Genomic DNA, 23554 nt, shown 5'->3' on the forward strand with positions numbered 1-23554 from the left:
GAATAGATTGTCAATGTTTTGTTATTTTGGAATTAACCCTGGCAATATTTTTCAAGGTTAGTAATTTCACAAATTGGTAAATGGAAAGTGAAAGTTTCTAATTCTTAGCTCATGTTATTATGATGTGTGTGCATCTTGGAAAGGACCCAAGGTGTGGAACATGCAGGGATTTCTGAACACTCAATCCTAGAGTGGGAGTGCTACCACAGTCCCAGACCCAGCTGGTCAGGTGGAAAGCCCCCATTCCCAGCCCACCTCAGTTCCTCGGGTCATCATCATCGGCATTCTGTTTTGTTTCTGTTTCTCACTCTGGGGCTGTCCTGGGAAAAGGAAACCGAAACTGAAGCTCAATTAGCCTATGTAACTCTGACGTGGTTTGCTCAGGCTATTAAAGGGCTGAGCTGCCAGGGCTGGAGAGAGCTGAGAGCAGAGAGGCAGCCGCAGCCAACCAGTGTCTGCAGAGAGCCTGGCACCAGAACCCACGGCCATGGTGAGTGGTGAGGCGGGTTTGACAGGTGGGGCTCTGTACTCCCCTGCCTGGTGGCATCTCCCAGGGGAAGAATGCCTACTATGCACAGGCAGGTAGAGCTACTCAAAGCATCCAGTTCCCTAAGTGTGAGGGGAGGGACAGGGCTCTTTCTAAAATCAGGGTCTGGGTCCTGAAAGGTGGCTTCTGCCCAGCCGCCAACTCTGAGATCCCTTGGGATCAGCACAGGGCAGGGGGGTATTTTATTGGAGAGTCGACATGAAGGTTGTGGGTAGTAGCTCTTCTCTCCCTTGCACTCTCCAGTGCCTGGGGTCCCCCTCTCCGTGGGTGGGAAGGGTGGAGAGGAGGGAGCTGCATCCCCGGGGTCTGACACTCGCCCCACTGCCAGTGCTACACGGGCAGTAGTCCCAGGACTTCTGAATCTGTGTGATGCCCACAGGGCGGGGACCTGAAGGTGAAGATGCTAGGGGGCCAGGAGATCCTGGTGCCTCTGAGGGACTCCATGACGGTATCCGAGCTGAAGCAGTTCATCGCCCAGAAGATCAGTGTGCCTGCTTTCCAGCAGCGCCTGGCCCACCTTGACAGCAGGGAGGTGCTGCAGGAAGGGGTGCCCCTTGTCCTCCAGGGCCTGAGAGCTGGCAGCACCGTCCTGCTGGTGGTGCAGAACTGCATCTCCATCCTGGTGAGGAACGACAAGGGTCGCAGCAGCCCCTATGAGGTCCAGCTGAAGCAGACTGTGGCTGAGCTCAAGCAGCAGGTGTGCCAAAAGGAGCGTGTGCAAGCGGACCAGTTCTGGCTGTCTTTTGAAGGGAGGCCCATGGATGATGAACACCCGCTGGAGGAATACGGCCTCACGAAGGGGTGCACCGTGTTCATGAATCTACGTCTGCGGGGTGGGTAGGGAAGGGCCGGGAGGGCCTTAGGGAGGGCTCCCCATGCAGCGCAGTGAATAAAGTTGTAGCAAAGCCAAATGTGAAGTGTTCATTCCACCCTGGCCAGCACCCCACGTCATCAGCCCTCCATTCGGCACCCTTCTGGTGAGATTGGGGGAAGGGTGGAGGAGGGAGTGGGTGAGGGGACCCAGGGTCACTGGGTGGTCACCAGGCTAGGGTGGCCAAGTTAAGGGACAAACCCTGTGGGATCAAAATGGTGACCCTCTGGAGAAACTGAAGATGTGTCCCCACCTCTTTGGAAAATTAACTTCTAGAGAAATAAAAAGAGGCAGGTCTGTTGAAGCCCATCCCTGTCTTCCGGTTGAGCCTCAGTCAGCCCTGCACAACTGGTCCCCACCTTCACAGCTGGGTCAGCAGATAGCACAGGGAGGGAAAAGGCCTGGCTGGGTCCCAAAGGCCACACGGTGAGTGTCCCTGGAAATGGTGAGGGGCTGAGTCCCTAGGGCATGCCTTGGCCAGTTGTAAGGGAGGTTCCCCCACACCAGCTGGAGGCTGAGGGCCTCCAGGACCCATCAGAATACACTGTCCAGCCTTCATTGGTCTGGAGGGAATTGGGGACTGGGCCTTGGGCACACACATCACCATTAGGGTGAGCTGCTCCTTCAGAGTTCACGTCATGGAAGGGCCATAGCCAGCAGGTGAGGGGGCACCCAGGATGGGGGTTCCTGTTGTTCACATGGATGGGAGGGGAACAAACTACACCTGCTTCCACACTAGATGCTTCTTTCTGTGCCAGTTTCCCAAGTAAGTCAGCCTTGGACAGAATGCGGTGGGCAGGGAGGGGGACACAGAACCTATACCTCTTGGGCCAAAGTCCATGACTCTGGGGACACTCAGACCTCAGCTTTTGGACTCTTCAGGGGCATTTGGCTGGAGACCCAGACCCCTTCTTTCTGATCTGTGGGAGTTTGCATCTGAGCTGGGGGACCCCCAGGTCTGGCTTGCCTGTGACACTTATGTAGACACGCAGGTGTGTGTGTGTGTGTAGGGGGACTCCTGGCTCTAGCCTCATTTCCTGGGCCCCCACCCTCACCTCTTTGTCATACTGTAACTTAACAAGTGTGAGCATGCCCTCTCTGTGACACCCTCCTTTCTTGAATCCCCTCAGCAGGGTCTGGGCGAGGTAGGGTCCTTCTCCAAGATGCCTCTGGGCTGCTCACCCTTCATGGCCTCTGGCTCAGAGATCTGTGGTTGGCTTGGAAGAGGGGGTATGCAGCAGACTCAGCCCTGGAGGAACAGAAGGGATCTCCTCTCCTCCCATTCCCACCATCTTCAGCTAAGTCGGGGTCTAATTTGCACACTCTGGATCTCAGTTTATCCCCCTGGACCCAGCGTGAATGGTTGGAGAAGTAGCGGGAATGATTGGAGAAGTAGCGGGAATGGTTGGAGAAGTGCCTTGGGGGAGCTGGGAAGGGGGCGTGGCTGGCCGTCCATCGCTGCTGCTATTCCCACCTCAGTCAACAGGGGGAGCCCGCCGCCCTGCAGAGGGCCGGGAGCCGACCCGGGATCGCGAGGTGGGCGGGGCTGCGCTTCGCTGCGACCAATCGCCGCAGCTCCCAGCCCGCATTGGTCCCCGGTGGCCGGTGGTCCCGGGCGGCCGAGCTTCCGTCCTCAGTTCCTGTGAGGGGCTAGGGTCCCCCATCAGGTTCCTCTCGCCGGGGGAGGGGCGCAGCCCTTTAGGGCGCGAGGGGCGGCAGGGCCTCGGATCTGGCAGCCCCTTCCTGCGGCCAGGGAGCTCCCGCCGCCCCAGCCCTGGCGCAGCCTGGAGCCCCTTGGAAGTCCCGTCACGTCGTCTCCAGATTATGCATTAACCCGATTTCAGCCGCATTTCCTGGCGGGGGGGCGGGAGGGTGGAACGTCCGCGCGAACGGGGGAGGGGCGTCCGTGGGAGTGCGCCACAGCAGGGAGAGCACCCTCGAGCCCGCCCCAACCCCGCCCCTCGGCCTGGCCAGGCCCACCACCCACCTTGGCCAAACCTAGACCGGCCCCCTCCCTCCCCCAGCCAGGCCTCCGCCCGGCGCCGCTTTCCCGGCGCTTTGTTCGCGGCTGCAGCGGGTCGCAGGGCGCCGGGAGGGCCGGGGGCGGGCGGGCCGGGGGGGTGGGGGGTGGGGGCGGGAAGGGGGTGGTGCTGCCCCAGGGCCCGCCCCCGCACCGCCCGCGCTCCCGCCGCCTCCCCCGAGCTGCGTCCCGTCCTGTCCAGTCCAGTCCCCGGCGCGGCCCGGTCCGTGCGCTTGCTCCGGCCGCCTTCCGCCGTCCTCTGCCCGCGCCATGGCCAGCTTTCGGCCGTTCAGCCGGGCCCTGCTGCAGCCTTTGCTGCTGCTCCTGGTGGTGGCCGTGCGCGCCCTGCCCAGCGCCGACGGGACGTGCCCCGAACGCGCGCTGGAGCGGCGCGAGGAGGAGGCGAACGTGGTGCTCACCGGCACCGTGGAGGAGATCCTCAACGTGGACCCGGTGCAGCACACATACTCGTGCAAGGTGGGCCCCCTGGGGACCCCTGGGACCCTGAGCCCCTTCAGACCCTTCTAGAAGCCCTGGTTGGGGGCCCTTCCCCCGCGATCCCGGACCCCTAGCCCGGAGGTCTTCCCGTCGCGATGCCGGCCGCGCGCTGAGACCCCCCCCCCCCCGCCCCGGGCCGTGGGAACGAGCCCCAGACGTTCCGCAGCACCAGCTCCGGCTCCTGCTCCCTTGGCGACCGCCGACCCCCGGGGGTAGGGGGCGGGTGCGGGTCTGAGAAAACTCGCGAGCGCCGGAGGGAAAGTTCCTGCGGTGCCGCTGCAGTCCCTCTCGCGGTGCCCGGGCCCTGGAGACCCGATGGTGTCTGCTCCTTCACCCCAAACCCACTCCCTTACTGGAAACAAGTGCGCCCCGCCCCCCGGAGAATGTTCGGCTACCGCGCCCCCTCCCCACCGGCCAAAGGAAAGGGGACGAGGGGAGGTGACGCTTTCTGCTTGGGATGGAGGTGGTGATCTGGCCTGTGGTCAGTGCTGTCGCCCTCCGCAGAGGTGAGAATGGGTGGTCCGGAGAGAGAGGAGGGGTGCACACCTAATCTCCCAACCGCGGGGGTCCTGGTGGGGCTTGCTGCAGTGATGGGTGTGGGGCCAGAGCAGAGAAGTGGGCGGGGCCGTTGCTGAGCCTCAAGTGCGGGGGGTGCAGGGCAGGTGCCCCATCCGCTCCTGGGAGAGCTGTATCTCCCCTGGCCTTAGGGAGAGGGGCCTTGCCTGGCCTCTCCTTCAGTTGAATCTGGGAGCTCCCGGGGTAGGTCTGGTGGCTTTTTTCCCACAATCTGTTCCTAGGGAGGACTGAAGGGACCCAGGCCCCTGCCCCTCTCTGGCCCCTAAAACCACCTCCCTGACCAGAAATCGGATCATTCCTCTTCCTTGGAGATGGGGAGGGGTGGCAGCTCCTTTCAGACTGGCCTGTGCTGACTACAGCTGGGATCCCCCGCCAGGCCCCCTCCCCTCCACCACCGCCAGGGCACTTTGCCAAGTCCCTGCAGGATTTTCCCGACTTCCTCCCCGCTGCTCCTGGGTGTGGCTGGGGTGGGGGGAGGCGATGAAAGCCGCCCAGCCCTCCCCTGCTGGTTATTGGCCTTCCAGAGCCTACTCTGTATCTAGGCATGGGGGGCGGGGGAAGAGTTGGCAGCCCCATCATCCCTGGGCCACTGGAGGGTGGAGGGAGTCCCTGTAGATTTTGCAGATCCAAGGCTCCCAGCAGGGGCGGCCAGGTGGATGGGCCACGGTTGTCTTTCACTCCTCTTTCCAGAAGTCCCGGCCCCCATAGATCCTGAAGAAAGGGGTGTCTTTTCTCAGGGACAGCATTCACGGGCAGTCCCCATGGGCCTATTCCTTTAGGGCAGCTCATTCTGCCTGCAGTGTGCCTGTGGCGCTCCTGCCCCCACTGCCGTAGTCTGCGGGCACCCCAGGGCTTGGTTTGCCTGAGCAGGTGCCCTCAGGGCCCCAAGAGCAGAGTGTGGAGGGTGGGGCTGCCCTGTGCTGCCCAAACTTGATTTTGTGGTTCACAGGCTGCCTTGGCAGCACTCACTGTAGGAGTCTTGCAGGAGGAGGGGTCTTTCACCTCCTGGCTGGACCGTGTCTTAGCCCACCCACAGGGCTGCATGGAGCCAAGCTGGACAGGAGCCTTGAGCTCAGAGCCCGTCACCTTGAAACTTCATCATCCATGTTAGTTGCTCCTGACTCTTCCCAGAGGTGGGCCCAAGTACTGGGTGGGTTGACAGGGAGAGTAGGGTGTGGAAGGCTGTGAGGTGTGACATTTAGAATTGGGGTGGCTGGGGCCATCTAAACCTGAGGGTTGGGGAGCTGCTTCTTGAGGGAAGGGCTGTGTTCTCAGGCCAGGTATCCTGGAGTATAACAAGGGCAGTAGCATCTGTCATGTGTGTGTGCTTCCCTGCAGCTTCCTCCTGGGGGGGGTGGGGCACTGACTCCACATATCTGCCCAGGGTTTGGGTATACTCTGGACATCTGGCCTGAGCAAGTGAGGTGGGAAAAGAAGGAAAAGTCCAGGCACCAGTCTGGTGTCTGCCTCTGGCCTCTGTGGCCATCTCCCCCGCTCCACCCAGTGAGAAGAGAACCGCCGACACTTGAACACCCCCTCATGTCCACCCTAGGTTCGGGTCTGGCGGTACCTGAAGGGCAAAGATGTGGTGGCCCAGGAAAGCCTGCTGGACGGAGGCAACAAAGTGGTGATTGGCGGCTTCGGAGACCCCCTCATCTGTGACAACCAAGTGTCCACTGGAGACACCAGGATCTTCTTTGTGAACCCTGCCCCGCCATACCTGTGGCCGGCCCACAAGAATGAGCTGATGCTAAACTCCAGCCTCATGCGCATCACCCTGCGGAACCTGGAGGAGGTCGAGCACTGTGTGGAAGGTGTGTGTGGGGCCGAGCAGAGCAGGTGCCTTGGGGGCAGAAGGGAGCTTGTCCTAGGCTAGGGCACATGGCATCTTGTGGTCCGACCTCCTTTTCTGGGTCCTGGCTCCCTGGTTTCCTGGTCACCTCAGCTCCAGACTCTTAACATAAGCAGCACTCCCCACCCTGGCCCTAGTGTTGCTACTATCTGTCGTCTTGGAGTCTCAGCCCTGCAAAGGGATAGGCCTCCCATTCTTCCCTCCGCCTCCCCAGCTCTGCACGCCCCTTCCTGGAGTTCCCTGTTCTAGGAAAGAGGCTGCAACCAGGTGAACGAACACCAGTTGTTTGTGTTCTGCAGAAGCCCGAACACATGTCTAGACGGGGCCCAGATGTTGAGCCATTGGGGTGGGGCTTAAAGATTGTGCTGGAGGGGAGGCTACCCTGTTATGTGTTCCCAGAGGCCTGCCATTTCTGGGAAGGGACAGTTATGTGGAGTGAGCTGCTTCTAGGAGTTTGAGGGGTTGTGGGATCCCCTGACAGAGGTGGAGTATCTTTCCTTGTCTGCTGTCCCCATGTGTCTACTCTGAATGGCTCAAGAGCAACCCTCCCTTACATGACGGCTCACCCATCCCCTTCACCCCAGGAGAATCCCAGTTGGGGGCTGAGATCCTTGGCTGAGGAATGTAGCATGGAGAAGTAGGAACTGCCTGTCGCCCTCACATCCTGTCTGTCCCCTCATGGCTGCCTGGGGAGGGATGTATGGGAGGAGGTGGAGAGATCGCTTCCTCCCAGGGCAGCAGGAAGGGTCCCTGACTTCCTGTCCTGGGAAGGCGACCCTGTCCCTGTGACTTGCTCTGTTGGCCGGTAGGGAAGTTCCGTCTTCTACCCAAACTTACTGCTGTGGTGCTGGCTTGCTTTTGTGGGATCCTGGATAGTGGCCTCATCTGGCCTGGGGCAGACTGTGTGTGTGTGTGGCGGGGTGTGGAACCTGAAGTGGAGAGCCCTGTAGCATCCTGCTCAGCCTGCAGTCATTCCCTCCTGGGATTGCATCTATGGTCCTGATGCAACATTGCACAAAGATGCCAGCAGGGCTGTGTCCCTGGTCCCTTCCCAGCACTAGCTTAGCTGAGGGGTCCCGGCATAGCCCTCCCACCAGGTGAGGACTGGAGACCCTGACTGTGCTTTGGAAGCTTTACTCTAGGGGAAATATGGGAGAGTGGCATGGAGAGGAGGCAGGTTGTAGGGTGTGATCCCCAGTTTTGGAGGATGAGTTGGAGGCTAAGGAGAGGTGGGAAGAGGGGTCAGGCTGCAGAAAATCTGTTTCTGCAAGATCAAGAAGACAAGTCATTAACTCCATAGCTGGAAGGGTCTAGTTCGAGGGTCTGTGGGGTCAGAGGGCATGTGGCAGGGGGGCCACCCTAGGCAGAAGAGGGTCTGCCATCTTGCCAGGTCCTATTCTACCCAGGCCAGGCCCTGGCTCTGGATATGTCAGCCTAGGCACAGGACCCCTGGAAAGGAGGGTCTGCAGAGAGAGCCCCCAGTGAGACTTCATCTGCTGTCTGCTGGCTACCCAGGATAGGGACCAGTCTAGGCCCCCAGCTCCAGCTGGGCCAGTGTGGGGATGGTGGTGGAGGGGAGGCCCCCAGGGAGGGAGGGACCCAGAATGAGAAGCTTGGGGTCCACTGTAAGGCTCTGGGGAGCCCTGGAAGTTTTGAGCCGGTGACACGGATCCCTTCTTTGGAAGGAAAGCAGTGCCATAAGGGGCAGGGGGCCAGGGAGAGGGTAGATTAGATGGGGTGCCTCCCTCTAAGGATCCCCAAGGCCTGAGGGACAAGGCTCCCAGGAGCTGGGGCCAGGCTTGAGGAAGACACAGCCCTCTTCCCACCTCCCACAGCAGGGAGCAGGCAGGAGAAGGGCCTGCCTCCCATTCTGTAAGAGATAAAGACCTCTGACCCCACCCCAGGCTCTCCAGGGAGCCAAGCCTCACCTTAACATGGGGGTTAGGGTTAGGGATGGGCTGAGCTTGAGCTACAATGACCTCTCATCTGACCCTGACCCTTTGCTCCTCCTTGGGGCCCCATAGCTGCCCCCATCCCTCAGGGCCCCGAGTGAAGGCTGTGAAGCTACTGATTGTGGAGGTCACCCCAAGACCTGTGTCTCTATCACAAATGTCCCCTGTCCCTAAAAGGCCCACAGGAGCCAAGGTCAGGGGACACATCCTAGAGGCCCACCCCCCTGGATGCCCCCACCTCATCCCCACCTGGACCCTGCTCCCTGCAGGGGTACCTGCTGCTAGGAGGCATACCTGGTCCCCAGCTCCACTGGGATCGCCTTCCTCAGTTTCTCCCTTAGGGCCTGTAGGGTCTTCCTGGCTCTGGGCCCCTTCCCCAGCCTCCAGTCCCCAGGAAGCTCCTCCCCAATCCTCTGCCTGAGGAGCCACATTCCGAGCATAACTGAGACAGGTATGTGTCCCTCCCTCTGCACTACTTGTGGGTGAAGGAGACTGAGGGTTTGCTCCAGGAAGGAGGGAGACCCTCACGCCCTGCTTTGTCAGGGAAGTGGCCTGGCCTCTTCCAGTGCCAGCTGCCCACGCACCATGAGCTGCCCAGGCTGGCAGCTGAGCGGGCATCTCCTCCAGCCTTTGGCCACTATACCCTGGTCTGGACTTGTACACTTGTACACTCCCACCACCCTCCTCTCCCCCACCTAATAAAGACTGGTCCTTGGGCCCCCCTGAATCCCCTAGGAGGGATGCAGGCTTGGGGCCCTTCCCCAGGCCTTTCCCTCCCCAACTCCGAGCCAAGAGCAGAGAAAGGAAGTGTTGTCTGCCCTCTCCAGGCCTGGCACAGGAACAGGGTCGGAGAGTCTGGCATTAGTCCAGCCCAGCCCTGCCCAGTCCTGAAGCCGGGGGTCCTGGCGGCCACAGCCTAGACTGGCCTGCCTGATTCCAGTGAGCACCCTCCCTTCCTCCCTGCCACGCTAGCCTTTGGGCCTTCGGGCCAGTCTTGGGCCTTTGGGGAAGGTAGTCCTAGGCTATATCTCAGGCTAGAGAGATGCTGGGTCCCGGGCCGCCGGCCGCCGGCCTTGGTGCAGGCCCTGTGGCCTGGGAGCCGGATGTGGACACAGACACCCCCAGACAAGGACTGGCTCCGCAGAGCAAAGCGGGGCAGGTAGGAGCCCAGGGCAGGTTCCAGGGCTGGCTCCCTCAGGGCCAGAGCTGGCTCCCTCTGCTGTCTGGCATTTAGCTTCTGTACCCCCAAGTCCTGAGCCCGCCCTACTCCCCCACATTCCTCCCTGCCGAGGGGGGAGGTGGCTTCTTCCTGTCCCTGTTTCCCTCTTCCAGACGTAAGTTCTCACCCCACCCCCTCCAGACCCGCCCCAGTGCCGTCCGTGGCCCCTCCCCCAGGCAGGTCCTTGGAGCTGGGGCAGGCCCAGGCTGGAGGCTGCGCGCCTGGGCTTTCTCCTTCCTTCCAGCCACTGGGGGCGGGGCATCTGCTCAGGTGGAGCGTGGCCTGCTGTCCTGCACTGTCCTCTCTCACCTAGGGTCCCCGGTAGGAAGTCTGCGAGAGCATGGGCTTGTGGGACCACAGCGGGCTGGCTGATACCCTCACTGGGGCGGCCCCAGGAGCTTGGGGCACGGTGGGGGGTGGGGAGGGGGTTGCTGCTGAAATCAAAGGGCATTGGATCCATCACTTCAAGGCAGTGCGCTCCTTTCCCGCAGGCCTGAGCTGGTGGAAACAGCTCCTGACTTTTTCCAGACCCCACCCCATCACCCTGCTCCCCACCCAGAGAAGAGCCCTAGCCTCCATACTCCCCAGCAGATTGGAAATGGAAAAAAAAAAAAAAAAAAAGTTGTTTTGAAACTGTCCTCTCCTCCCCTGCTGTCTGTACCTGCCTTCCCCAGGGCTCCGGACAGAGTAGATTCCAGTGGGGCCTGCCTGTGGAAGGAAGGCAGAGCCATGGGGGTGTTCGCAGCCTCTCTGGGGTGCTGGGAAGAACTGGATCGCCTGGTCAGGGCTAGCTGGTCTGGGTCTGGGGCTCCAGCCCCCTGCCCCACCAATCCTTTCAGACTGGGGTACGGAGAGTGCAGAGGGTGGGATGGGGCTGCCCCAGGTAAGGTTAGCAGGGGCGTGAGCCCAGACTTCAGGGTTGTAGATCTAGCCAACTGTTGCTTGCTGCACAGCCTCCTCCAGCCTGTTTTGCTTCCTTCTTAAAGGGTTAATCCCCAAAATCCCCTGAGAATCAAAGCCTGCCCCCACCCCATCACCACAGTGGGGTGGAAGACAGCTGCTGAAATTGATCTCTCTCCTGCCCCTGTCCCCGAAGTCCTTTGCCTTCACCTGAAGGCCCAGGCCAGCTGCCCTCCCTCCCAGCCCAGAGGCCTGAACTGCTCTGCTGGCCCCAGCAACCCCCTCAGCATTGGGATAGAGGAACTGTGGCTCCCCACACAGGCCCCTGAGGCCCAGCCCAGCAAGCTGGGGGCTGCAGGCACAATCCCTGAAGTAGCCCCAATAGCACTTAACACTCCAGAGTCCCACGAAGTGCCCACCTCTCACAAAGAGAAAAAGGGATCTCAGAAATGAGACAGTGACAGCTACCCTGATGAGATTGACCCAGCTCATCAGAGAGTACTGTGTCCCCATAGGCTACAGGGGACTCAGGAGGGATCTGGGCCCTGTTCTAGGCTGTGGCTGGGAACCGGGGAGGGGTGACCTGGCCTCTGGTGCAGCTTCCAATGGGGAGGGAAGCTCCCCTCAAAGGGGCCTCTCCCTCCAGAGCAGATCCTGAGAACTTCCTCTGAGGAAGGCCCCCTGCTAGGGGCTGCTTACAGCTGGACCTGGGAAGGGGAAGATGGTCCCTCCCACCTCCCCTCCCACTGAGGCATGGGAGGGGCAAGCTCTACAGGCAGCCGGCTGTTTCCAGCTGTGTGGCCTGCACATGTGTGTGTGTGTACATTTGTATGCACGTGTGCCTGCAACCTCAGGTGTATCAACCACCACACAACAGTTCTGGTTGAAACTCCAGCTGGTGGCCTGTGGTTCCTGCCACCCTTGTATCGCAGGACTCAGCCTGGGGAGGGGACCCTGCAGATGCTCTGCCAATGGGATGGTAGCCGGCAACCTTGGCTTGTGTCCCAGAGTTCTAGGAACAGGGCTGTGGGCCCTCTGTGGGTGCCATCTCCTGCCTGCTGCCCCAGTGTCCAGCTATGCTCCCCTCCCACCACCCCATCCCCAGCAGAGAGCTGGGCCCCTCCTCCTGTGGGCTCTGCCTCTAGGTTTCTCAATGCCAGAGATGGAAGGGCTGCATTGGACAGGAAAAGTCCCTGGGGTCACTTGGGTTCCCTGTCCCCTCACGCCTGCTGGACCCTGTGTCTGGATAAGTTAGGGAGTGGGGCAGGTCAGGAGAGGTGGGCTGCCTTTGATGTGAGGTGGGCCTGAAGCTCCCTACCTCTCCCCTTAGCAGCTTCCTCTGCACTGCCCCCTCTGCATACCAGGCCCAGAAGCAGGCAACCTGTTGTGGCTCCCTGAGGCACCTGTCCCTCTGGCAACAGGTACATGATTTCTGTGTACATTGGGGAGAAATAAAGGCACAACATCTAGGCCAGATTATGGCCTGTCCTGACCCACGAGTAGGGAAAGGATGTATGTCCACCTCTGTTCCTGGAGGGGGGGCAGTGAAGCTTGCTAGAGTCCACTCGTGAATCCAGCCATCAGTTCCTTCCTCACCCACCCATCCGCGCAGGACCTAGCAGCAGGCCCTCACAGGACCACTAGAAGGGCTGCTGCAGCTACCCATGCAGCTCTCTCCTGTCTGGTCGGTCTTTCTGTCCCTTTGTTCCCAGCTTCTTTTGGTTCCAATGTTGTAGCCACGCGTTCTGGGAAACACACTCACTCAGAAGCACAATGCAGATAACGGAGTGCAGTTTATTACACCGGCGGGCCCAAGGCAGAGTCTCCTCTTAGCCAAGGACCCCGACCAGTTTTTCTGAAAACCTTATATACCCTAAGTGTACGTGCCCAAACCCACCTCCCCAAATTCCCTGAAACTAGTCTGAACAAAGGAAAAGAAAGATACAGTCAAAGTTAACCTGTGATTCATATGCCTTAAGCCTAGGTAGTTAACAGTGGACCATTATTAATAGGCCTGTGATCATACCCCAATAAGCATAATAGAATTTATGATTCTATGCGGTTACACAGATAATTAGGGTATTCTTTAGGTAACAGAGAGTCTAGGTATGAGCCCTGGGGCTCTTCCATCCAGGGGGCCTGGTTTTCCAGTTGGTATGTCGTTTCCATAGATACTGGGCATATAGCTCAAAGTCCACAGTCTGGCCCAAGATGGAGTCCTGCTTTCAAGATGGAGTCTGTTCTGTCTGTTTCCTCCTTCATCCCCCCTCTTCATGCTCTTAACTCGTAGTATGAGCATCATTCATAGGGATTTATTGCACCCTGACTCTCCGACCCCCAATTTGGGAGAACGACATCAACCTTTGGGTTACAAAGTTCATAATACATTGTAAAATAAAGGGTCCACAAAGCAGAGCTATGAAGGCAACTATAACAATGGTAAATATAGTTTTCCACCAATCACCCTTCACCCAGATAGGACCGAAGTCCAAAATGGAAGATGATCATCAGACATAACTTTTACCTGACCTTTCATGTCATCTAGGGTAGCTGATCTATAGCCAGATAAATCAGGAATATATACACAACATTCAACTTTAATTATAGCACAGGTCCCTTTGTACTGAAACTGTGGTCAATCTCAAGATGATACCAGCAAGTCCTTGTAGCAGCAGTTGATTGTAGAACTTCATCTCTGTTTCTTCTTTAAGATGATCTTGGTTTCATGGGGATCAGAGGGGTCCCTCTGCGCAGTCCACTTGGCGTCCTCCGGGTCTGCATGGTATGCTCTCTTCAGCCTCATGTGGAGGATCCAGGGAGTGACACCTGGAACTTTAACTGCAGTAGGACTGGTTAGAACAACAGTATATGGACCCTTCCCACGAGGGGCCAAGGAGTCGTGTTTCCAGTCCTTGACCACACCCGATCCCTGGGCACAAATTCGTGAATCTGTTCCCCAAGGGGGAACGGCACCCTTTCTTGTACAAACTTAGTTACCTCATTTATTACCTTACCCAGTTGTTCCATCTGCTGTGAAATCTCATCTCCCCTTACCTGAGGCAAATTTGTTGACACCTGTTTTATTATGGGAGGGGGCCTCCCATACACAATCTTGTATGGAGACGAGCCATGGGACTGTGGGGTCATCCGGAGTTTGAGCAGAGCCGTCAGAAACAAGTCCACCCAGGAACCGTCAGTCTCTACGATCCACTTGGAGAGTGTCTCTTTTAAGTGTCTGGCTGGTTCCTTCCACCATCCCAGAACTCTGGGGCTTATATGCTGTATGTAATTTCCACTTGATGTTTAAAGTTTTGCTTACTTGTTATACTAAAACAGCTACAAAAGCCGGGGCATTGTCCGATCCAATGCTGGTAGGAAATCCAAATCTGGGAACTATCTCCCTAAGCAGGCACCGGGCTACTTTTGATGCTCTTTCAGTGCGGGTAGGAAAAGCTTCTACCCATCCCGAGAACGTACGTACTGTGACTGGCAGGTAATGGTAGTGTCGGTGAAGTTTCATTTCAGGGAAGTCCACTTCCAGGTGTTCAAAGGGCAGCGTGCCTTTTAGCTGAATCCCTGCAGGTTTCTGTCTGTGCCAAGAGGCAGCATTGGCCTGTGAGCAGGCAGTGCAGTTCTGAGATTTTGTCCCGCATAGGGAAGGGAGGCGGGGAACCAAGAAATAGTTTCAAATTATCTCTTCCAGTTTATCATGGCCTAGATGGGTCGCTTGGTGTGCTTGGCTTACCAGAGTGGGTGTCAGCTCCTCCGGTACCCATAATTTGCCACTTGGCAATTCCCACCATCCCTTTTCAGTCTTGATGGCCCCTTCTGCTTTGGCTAGTTAGTTTTGGGCTTCAGTGTATTTTGGAGAGTCTAGCGTTAGCTCAGGTAGCTCCACCAATATGAAAGCTTTAACAGGGGCTTCACTTGTTACCCCCAAGCCCTCGGCTGCTTGTTTAGTGGTCTTATCTGCCAGTCTGTTCCCTGAGCCCAGGGGGTATCCTCTTTTTGACGTTCTCAGCAGTGTATGACTGCAATCCTTTCTGGTTCCCAGGCAGCATCTAATAGGGTCTTAATTTCTTCCTTATTTTTAATATCTTTTTCACTAGCTGTCAAAGGCCTGTCTCCTTATACAGAGCCCTGTAGTGTGGCAAAAGCATACCTGGAGTCTGTGTCAAGGTTTGTCTTCTTACCTTTTGACAGCTGGAGGGCCTGGATTAGAGCATATAGTTCGGCCTATTGAGTGGAGCAGTGTGATGGCAGAAAGGGAGCCTCAACGATGGTTTCTTCCGTGACTACTGCACATCCCGACAGTCATTGTCCTTGTTTCACCAGGCTGGTGCCATTGGTGTACACGACTGAATCTGGGTCCAGGATTGGCTGGTCTCTCAAGTCAGGTCTGCTGGCATATTTCCTTGCAATCATGTGAGGGCCCACCTTCTCCCACAGGAAGGAGAGTGGCCAGATTCAGGGCCTGACAAGGCTCAGTAGTAACATGGGGGTTCTCACATAACAGTCCCTGGTATTGAGTAATCCGGGATGTTGACAGCCATTTATGGGGGTCCCCTTGCAGGAGAGTGTTGACCTCATGTGGGACTTTTATGAAAAAATCTTGGCCCAAAGTCAGCTTGGTTGCGTCCTGGACCAGTAAGGCAACTGCAGCAACTGCCTGTAAGCATCCCAGCCACCCAGTGGCAACACTGTCCAGCTGATTAGAGCTAAGTCACAGGTCTGTCCCATGTCCCCATAGTCTGGGACAACACTCCCATAGCCACCTTGTCCTTTTCAGTCACGTAAAGAGTAAATGGCTTAGCAAGGTCTGGCAGGCTCAAGGCGGGTGCTGATGTAACTGTACTGGGTTTGAGTTTTATTACCAGTGGGACTTGTTTTGCAAGCCTGGGGGGGTTGTCTTCTGCCCAGACCTCAGGGAATTGTTGAGTTAACTCTCTCTCTTGACCATTGAGCTTGTCCAGTTTCCCTTCTGGGAGATCGTGCAACCTCCCTTCATCTTGAGGGGTTACTGAGAGGAAGAGTAAATAGGTGGTTAAGCCAACTCGAACTGTGGGTCTTTCATGGGGAGACAGTGACTTGTGCCCCCAATTTAGACAGCAAGTCTCTTCCTAACAAAGGTACTGGGCATTCAGGGATGTATAAAAACTCATGAGTCACTTGGTGTCCCCCCATCTGACATTTTCAGGGTAGGCTAGAGACACAAGGCTGCATTTATCACCATCTGAGACCCAGCAGCCTCTGGCTGGGTCTATTGGCGTATAAAGTCTATAGGCCTCGCATAGTCTTTTGCAGAACTCAGGGTGATTTGCTTTCCCTTTGAATCACTTCAGAGGGTTTTGTGATACTCATAGCTTTTCGGGCCCCCCTCTTGAGACCTTGTAAAATAGCCACCCGATAACTCTTCAGGTGGCCCCTCCCTTCCTCTGTGTTACAGTCCCAATTGGGCCTCTCATTGGGGGTGGCTAGTTCTGCCCACCGCTGCGGGTTTGCAGTACCCTCAGGTGCCATTTCAGAGAAGGCAATGGCACCCCACTCCAGTACTCTTGCCTGGAAAATCCCATGGACGGAGGAGCCTGGTGGGCTACAGTCCATGGGGTCGCTAAGAGTCGGACACGACTGAGCAACTTCACTTTCACTTTTCACTTTCATGCATTGGAGAAGGAAATGGCAACCCACTCCAGTGTTCTTGCCTGGAGAATCCCAGGGACGGGGGAGCCTGGTGGGCTGCAGTCTATGGGGTCGCACAGAGTTGGACACGACTGAAGCGACTTAGCAGCAGCAGCAGCAGCAGCAGCAGCAGCAGGTGCCATTTTTCTTAACCATTTTCTGGCCTCAGTTAGGATCCTGTGTCTTTCCTCCGTGCTGAAAAGGGAGACTAGTAGTTGGATTATGTCATCCTATGTAGGGCGGTGGGTTCGAAAAATAGTCTCCAATAGCCTAATCATGGCTTGTGCTCCCCTGAGTACGGTGGAGTGTGTCTCTGCCAGTTTAATATATTCGTAGAGGAAAATGGCTAGTAATAATAGGCTACAGGGGCTGATGGTAGTGCCCCATGTGTCCTGAACTGGAGGCTGTTGTAGCTTTCTAAGGGGCATCTGTAGTGGGGTTCTTTCCCCCGTTCCTTGGTGGAGTGCAGCCTCTGTCTAATTGCTGTGTTTTGTTCCCCCTTCCCATCAGTACTCACCGGGAGAGGTGGATACAATCTAGGAGGTCCAGCTGAGGTGGAATTCTGGGGACATTGACCAGAGGTCTCCATTGCTGGGATTGGAGCCTGCCGAAACGGCGGCTCTACGAACTCCGGGAGAGCTGGTGGAAGAGCAGTGGCTGCTGCAGGAACTTCACCTGGCCCTGGATGGGGCAATAAGGTGGCCTCCGGTCCTGGTGGAGCACTGGGAGGCAGGTGTGTCATTATCCAGTATGGGGGAGGGGTCAGGTCATTTCCGTCCAAATCCTGTAAAATTTCCTTTTTTATCATCAGTCAATTTTTGTGCCATTAATATTTTCCCCTTTCCCTTCTGGATACAGAACCTTGTCCAAGTAGGAGGGTCTTGAGCTAACCCTAGCCATGAGTCAATATATGGATATTGATCCAGGTGTCCTGGCTCTCCTGTGACTACTGTATAGACTGCTTCCACTAATTTTAAGTTCATGGTGTTCTCTGGTGGCCATCCTACTCCCATAGGGGGCCATTCAACCTCACAGAGTATGTGGAGGCGGTTAGGCTTCATTTTCACCCCGTGCAGTTCAGTTCAGTTCAGTTGCTCAGTCGTGTCCAACTCTTTGCAACCCCATGAATTGCAGCATGCCAGGCCTCCCTGTCCATCACCAACTCCTGGAGTTCACTCAAACTCACGTCCATCAAGTTGGTGATGCCATCCAGCCATCTCATCCTCTGTCGTCCCCTTCTCCTCCTGCCCCCAGTCCTTCCCAGCATCAGAGTCTTTTCCAGTGAGTCAACTCTTCACATGAGGTGGCCAGTCTCCTCCAAATCCCTTCTTTAAATTTTTAATCATGCACTCCAATACAGTTGCCTTAGATTCACTTCCCCTCATCTTGCTTACCTTCTCGGACCTTCTACTTTTCCTTTCGTTCTGTCTACGAAGTCCTCAGTACCCTATGTACTTCTGATATTTCCACTCAATGACACTTAAATTGCCATTCTGCCGCCTTCCTAATTGGGGTGAGAAAAGTCTTACCTGCCAGATCCCAGAGGGAGAAGGGGGATTGGCGTGTCTTCACCTGCCGGTCAGCACAACCAAACCAGAACACCACGTGATCCAAGACTGTTTCTCCCTTAACTTTTAAAGTCCATTCTGCCTTGGTGGGCTTGATCGGGTGCGGATGAAAATACAGATGGGTTAAATATCCCATGTCCCAGGCCATCTCTGGAAAAGCCAATTCGTACTCACTTATGTATCCCCCTCCTATCCTGAGAATTCCGAGGGGGTCAAGAATTTCATAGCAGATGGGACACCTCCTTGGGGAGGGCAGAATACGAGCACACGGAAACCAAGTTTCTTCTCCTAAAAATCCCCTGGCAATTGCTTGGTAATAATTTTCCCCAAGATGGCATGGACACCACCTCCTAAATGACCTTCACAAGCTTCCTTCCTAAGCCCTAACACACTCATCAACCTGTGTACCAAGCAATCATTGCCACCTGCCTATTCCAGGCTCCTGTGGGTTTGTGCCCCTTCTAGTCCCTCCCAGGGCGGTGATCAGGCCCCCTCTTCCACCCTGCTGGGTGGGTTCCTCCTCACCTGAGCACTCAGTTCCCCTGCTGCCGTCCACTACCTGCTAACATGAAAGGTCCGGGCATTGAGAAGCAGAATCCTTCCAGAAGGGCAAGGCGCCTTCCCCCCTCTAGAAGATTTGAGCCACAAGGCCTCGGAGTAGTCCCAAATGGGACTTGTCTCCTCAAAGTGAGGAGTTTCCCGGCCAACGCACCAAATGTTGTAGCCACACGTTCTGGGAAACAAACTCACTCAGAAGGACAATGCAGATAGTGGAGTGCAGTTTATTACACCGGCGGGCCCAAGGCAGAGTCTCCTCTTAGCCAAGGACCCCCACCAGTTTTTCTGAAAACCTTATATACCCTGGGTCAGGAAGATCCCCTGGAGAAGGAAATGGCAACCCACTCCAGTACTCTTGCCTGGAGAATCCCATGGAGGGAGGACCCTGGTAGGCTACAGTCAATAGGGTCGCAAAGAGTCGGACACGACTGAGCGACTTCACTATATACCCTAAGTGTATGTGCACAAACCCACCTCCTCAAATTCCCTGAAATTAGTCTGAACAAAGGAAAAGAAAGATACAATCAAAGTTAACCCTTGAGTCATATGCCTTAAGCCTAGGTAGTTAACAGTGGACAATTATCAATAGCCCTGTGGCATACCCCAATAAGCATAATAGAATTTATGATTTTATTTGGTTACACAGATAATTAGGGTATTTTAGGTAACAGAGAGTCTAGGAACGAGCCCTGGGACTCTTCCATCCGGGGGTCTGGTTTTCCAGTTGGTGTGTCATTTCCATAGATACTGGGCATATAGCTCAAAGTCCACAGTCCGGCCCAAGATGGAGTCCTGCTTTCAAGATGGAGCCTGTTCTGTCTGTTTCCTCCTTCACCAATAGGTGTCTATCTGCCACTCCTCTTCATCTTGACATCCAGGTGGTCAATACCTCCAAGAAGCACCGCCCCCCAACTCAGACCTTTGTGCTGGACTGTGCATCTCCCTTGGCCTGGCCATGGCCCTCAGCAGGAACACAGGGTCTCCTGACTCACCGGCACTGACCACACCTGGGTGCCACCCTGGCTCCTCCAGCTTTCTGTTTCCTCCTAGACATGGGCAGGACCTGGCCGAAAGAGGTGGATTTGGGGCTGTCCTAGAGGGGAGGGACAGAAGGTATGGATCAGCTAGCTCCACCCCATCCCCTACCTCAGGGGTCCCCAACCCCGAGGCCATGGACCGCTACTAGTCAGTGGCCTGTTAGGATCCAGACCACACAGCAAGAGGTGAGGGGCTGGAGTGCCGGTGAACAAGCGAAACTTCATCTGTGTTTACAGCTGCTCCCCATTTTGGCATTACCAGCTGAGCTTTGCCTCCTGTGAGATCAGTGGCGACATAATGAACGTAATGCGTCTGAATCATCCCCAAGCCTCTCCCCACCCAACTCCCAATTCGTGGAAAAACTGTCTTCCACGAAACTGGTCTCTGGTACCAAAAAGATTGGGGAGAGCTGTGCTACCTTTGATTTCCCTGGTGCCTCAGACGTATCTGCCTACAATGTGGCAGTCCTGGATTCGATCCCTGGGTCGGGAAGATCCCCTGGAGAAGGAAATGGCAACCCACTCCAGTACCCTTGCCTGGAGAATCCCATGGATGGAGGAGCCTGGTGGGCTCTACCTTTTCTCCAGGTGTCTACTACCCCCTCCTCTGTTCGGCTGGCGCCCCCTGGTGGCTAAAGCCTGTCTTGGCAGGCGTCCCGGCCCTGGGTTCCCCAGGCCTGCTGGTCTGGCCTTGGCCCTTGTTTCCCTGAGGCCTCACCAGGCTGGCTTCTCCTGGTCTCGTGCAGTCTCCTGAGCTTGTTTTTACTGGGCTTCTGTAGTTGGCTCTGCCTGGATGTGCAAATCCCTCGACCCCATCCTTCGGGTCTCTGTACAGTCATCCCCCACGTAGATGCTGCGATCTAGGGCAATCTCGGCTACAGGGTAACCTTCCAGGGGCAAAGAGCTGACCCGACTCGGCACCTGCCTCCTGCACTGAGCCCACCCCCGGAGGAGTTTGGCCGGGCCCGGGCAGGATGAATGCTGAGTAATGAAGGAGGAGGGGTGCTGGGGTCAGCGGCCGCTGCCCTGCGACCCAGCCCCAATTCTTCCACAAGCTCTCACTTAATGCCACCTCCCGACAGCGCGGGCTAACCAGCAGTGTGGGCCCTGCCCGGGGGCTTGTGGGTGGGCACACAGCCCGCGGACTCAAGTGGGCCCCTCCCGGCCTTAGCCTCACCTGAGGGGGCGATCGGGGCCGGGCTGGAAGCCGCCTCCTTCCCAGCGGCTGGCCCCGGTCAAGCAGCGACGTCCCGCTGTGAAACGCTCATTGTCTGCTGAGGCCGAGGGGGAGGGGATGGCCCTGAGACCCGACTCTAGGAGGCTGGGGGAGGGGGCCGCCCTGCCCCGTCCTCTTCCCCTCCCCCACCAGGGCGGCCAGACACCTGTGGCTGGAGGCCGCCTGGCACTCGACTGTTCGACGCACTTTACACACTAGCGGGGTACCCTCGAGGGCCCAGGAGTGGAGACTGGCGGAGGTCCCCACAGGAAAGGTGTGTGCGCATGCGTAGAGTGTGCCTGCCGCCGGGAGGGCGGTGCCGCCCCACTCCCACCCCATCCTTTTGGAGCGCGCCGGCCCCTCCCCTACGGAGCGAAAGGGATCAGAGGGAGGCCAGTAGGTGGGACTTTCTATTCTCTGTGGACTTCGTTCCCCGTCTTCCTCTCAGGGCCAGGGAAGCGTCTGGAGGGGCCCAACTACACGCGTGTATGTGGGGGCACACCCGATGTGTGCTGTGTGGATGAGGGGCAAGTTTTGCATTGCATGAAGGTGTGCAGTGTGTATGCACGCAGGTGTGTGTGACTGCACAGTGTCTGTGCAGACTTGACTGAGTGGTTGTACATATGTTCACATATGGGAGACCTGGAACATGGAGTGTGTGTGTACACATGTGAGCAGTAGCATGTTGCTGTGTTTAAGCCTAGAGAGGGTCTGATTCTTGGTTTGGTTTATCCTCTCTTCCTGGGACCTGAGCCTGCGTGGGCCGGTCAAGGCTGAATGACTTTGAGTCTGGAGATCCCAAAATAGCCGGAGTAGCCTGAGCCCTCCTCCCCCTCGACTGGATCTGAGGCCTCAATGGCCCTTTGTCTCTCTGAAGGCATCCAACCCCTGTAGGGACTCAGACTGGAGCTGAAAGGGACCAGGCTGCATGTGGTTGCCTTTACCCCAGGCCAAGCCCGACAGGGCACCCAGCACCACCACCATGGGAGCATCTAAGGCCAGCCCATTTGCGGGCAGATTCCAGGATCTCTGCCTGGGGAAGGCTCCCCCCGCCCCCCTCCCCTGCCCCACCCCATCCCAGGCCTTACCCCTCCCACATTCTGGTTCCCTCCCATGGCCCACCCATGATGCTCCACAGCTGCAGTGGCAGCAGCAAACAGGGCTCCTGTACAGGCATGTGTTCAGTGGGCAAGTCCATGGTTTAACTCCTAGCACTGACTGTGGACCCCTCCCCAAATCAAGGGATCAGATTGCAGTCCTAGGGGGGCTGCAGTGAAAAGTAAACGGGAAATGTGTCACTGCCTGAACTCACCACACCATGTTCTGGGCTCTGGGCCAAGCCCTGCCTGGAGGAGATAAAAAGTCAGACCCTGCCCTGGGTGCTCCCAGTCTGGGGCACCGCCAGTATCAGTGTGGTGTGGGCAGTGCCAGGGTGAGGTGAGAGGGTGGGAGGCTCCTCTGAGGAGAGAGTGAGGACAGCCAAGGGCAGGGTCTCCAAGTAGCCTGACTGATTGCTGCTCTGGGTGCATTGTCGCACTTTGTGTATTGGCTTTTCCTGCAAGTTTCAGTAGAACCCTAGGTTCCAGGGCTTCTCTGCCGTGGGTGATGGGGGACCCGGACAGGGTGGGCTGATCCCGCTGGGGTTTGGCAGCAGTGTGCCGGGCCGTGGGACGGAAAGGAGTCCAAGGAGATGGACCTGACAGAACTGAGAGCTGGCTGGCAGGTGGTTGTCCCAGCCGAGGAAGGTTGGGGGGTGTGAAGAGCCCACATGTCGAGAAGGGAGTGAGCGGGGTGTGTGTGGGAGAACTCCAGGGACGTGATCGTGAGGCGACTGGACACGTGGTGGGGAGGACGCGAGTGCCAGGTGGGCTGCGCACCCTGGCCCGCTGTGACATCACGGTCCCGACTTTCCCGGACTGCCTCTGGGGGGCACTCCGGGCCTGGGACCGGGCTTGGAGCCCCGGCTATTTGCATAACGCTTATTTACATGGGACTCATTTGCATGATCCTCTCTCCTTGCGGACTCGAGTTGGGAGTGCGGGGATAATTTGAGGTGCTGATGTCAGTTCCTAGGGTAGGGTGGCCCACCCTCTGAATTGAACCTAGCCCAATTCCCACCTGTGTATATGTACTTGGAGATGCTACCCCCACAGTACCAGGGTGGGGCCAGCAGAAACAGAGACATTGACGCGCACCCGCGGTGACACGCAGCCTGCAGCCCAGAATCGGGTTTTTGGTGCAGGCCGAGCCCCGCTGCGGGGACTCAGACAGACACTCCGCCGCGCCGTCGCTCACACGCACAAGACAGCCCAACCGGTTGGGAGCGGGAGGGAACCCGTCCCTGTCCCGCCCCACTCTCGCCCACCTACTCCCACCCTATCTGCAGCCCCCCCACCCCACCCCCACACCTGTGTCTCCAGCTCCAGCCTCCGCTCCCTTTCATCTCCCACCCCGACCCCCGGCTCCCAAGCCCGACCCTGCACCCTCCATAGCCTCAGCGCCCCACCTCTGCGCGCCCCACCTCTGCGCCCTCCCCGGACCCTGCTCCTTTCCAGCTCTGGTCCCCACAGCCGCCCCCCAGCACCCCCAGCTCATGCGTTCCCTTTTGTGCCGCCGCCTTCCAGTCCTCATCCGCCCCATCCTTCTTGCGGCGAAAGCCGCGACTCCCTGCGGACGCTGGGGTCCCCGGAGGCGTCTTCCTTTGTCTCTGCTCCCCGCCCTCGCTCGGCGGCGCCCCTCGCCCCTCACTCACCGCCTCAGCCCCGGCCTGGGCGCGGGGAGCGGGCGCGGCCCTCGGCAGCCGGCTCTTTCTTCTCTCCGGACGCGCGCTCGCTCCTCCCGCTCGCTGCCGTCGCCGCTCCCGCCTCTGCCGGGGACTGAGCAGCTGGGACCCGCCGCCCCGCGCCTAGCTGAGTCCTGGGCGAAGGGCCGATCGCCGCCAGTCCCCCTCGGACCAGCCTCTCCCAGGCTGCCGGGCCGGCAGGATCCGGGACTGTGGGACTACCGAGGCTGGCTCCGGGAAGACTGAGCACAGCTGGAGCCCGACCGAGAGCTGCCAGAG

The 23554-nt window shown here is 57.7% G+C and overlaps 2 protein-coding genes and 2 long non-coding RNA genes across 9 annotated transcripts in view; 2 read left to right on the forward strand and 2 right to left on the reverse strand.

Moving 5' to 3' along the window:
• The first annotated feature begins 432 nt into the window (after positions 1–432).
• On the forward strand, positions 433–1439 carry ISG15 (ISG15 ubiquitin like modifier). The gene is given in 2 exon segments (NM_001291322.1): positions 433–490; positions 927–1439. Coding segments are annotated over 2 exon segments (465 nt in total). The 5' UTR covers positions 433–487; the 3' UTR covers positions 1389–1439.
• A 2090-nt stretch (positions 1440–3529) lies between these two features.
• The window catches only part of AGRN (agrin), a 39408-nt gene continuing 19383 nt past the window's right edge, over positions 3530–23554 (forward strand). For 2 of the 5 annotated variants that reach the window (XM_045165695.1, XM_045165697.1), the window contains exons 1-2: positions 3531–3915; positions 6065–6326. In XM_045165695.1, the coding sequence (XP_045021630.1) occupies positions 3709–3915; positions 6065–6326 (469 nt within the window). In that variant the 5' untranslated portion in view covers positions 3531–3708. Of the gene's footprint in view, positions 3916–6064; positions 6327–23554 lie in introns of all 5 variants that reach the window. The other 3 variants (XM_045165700.1, XM_045165694.1, XM_045165696.1) reach the window with 3 other exon arrangements.
• LOC123465791 lies at positions 13280–23498 on the reverse strand. Of its 2 annotated transcripts, none has more exons than XR_006641084.1 (3): positions 23246–23498; positions 16632–16898; positions 13280–15455 (listed from the first exon to the last, which is right to left on the reverse strand). It is a non-coding gene; the product is annotated as an uncharacterized LOC123465791 (long non-coding RNA). The 2 variants fall into 2 exon arrangements; XR_006641083.1 differs by lacking the exon at positions 23246–23498 and adding an exon at positions 17644–18467.
• LOC123465790 lies at positions 18857–21550 on the reverse strand. The gene is made up of 2 exons (XR_006641082.1): positions 20455–21550; positions 18857–19333 (listed from the first exon to the last, which is right to left on the reverse strand). It is a non-coding gene; the product is annotated as an uncharacterized LOC123465790 (long non-coding RNA).

This window comes from Bubalus bubalis, chromosome 5, assembly GCF_019923935.1.
Source record: "Bubalus bubalis isolate 160015118507 breed Murrah chromosome 5, NDDB_SH_1, whole genome shotgun sequence".
Classification (NCBI taxonomy): Eukaryota; Metazoa; Chordata; class Mammalia; order Artiodactyla; family Bovidae; genus Bubalus; species Bubalus bubalis.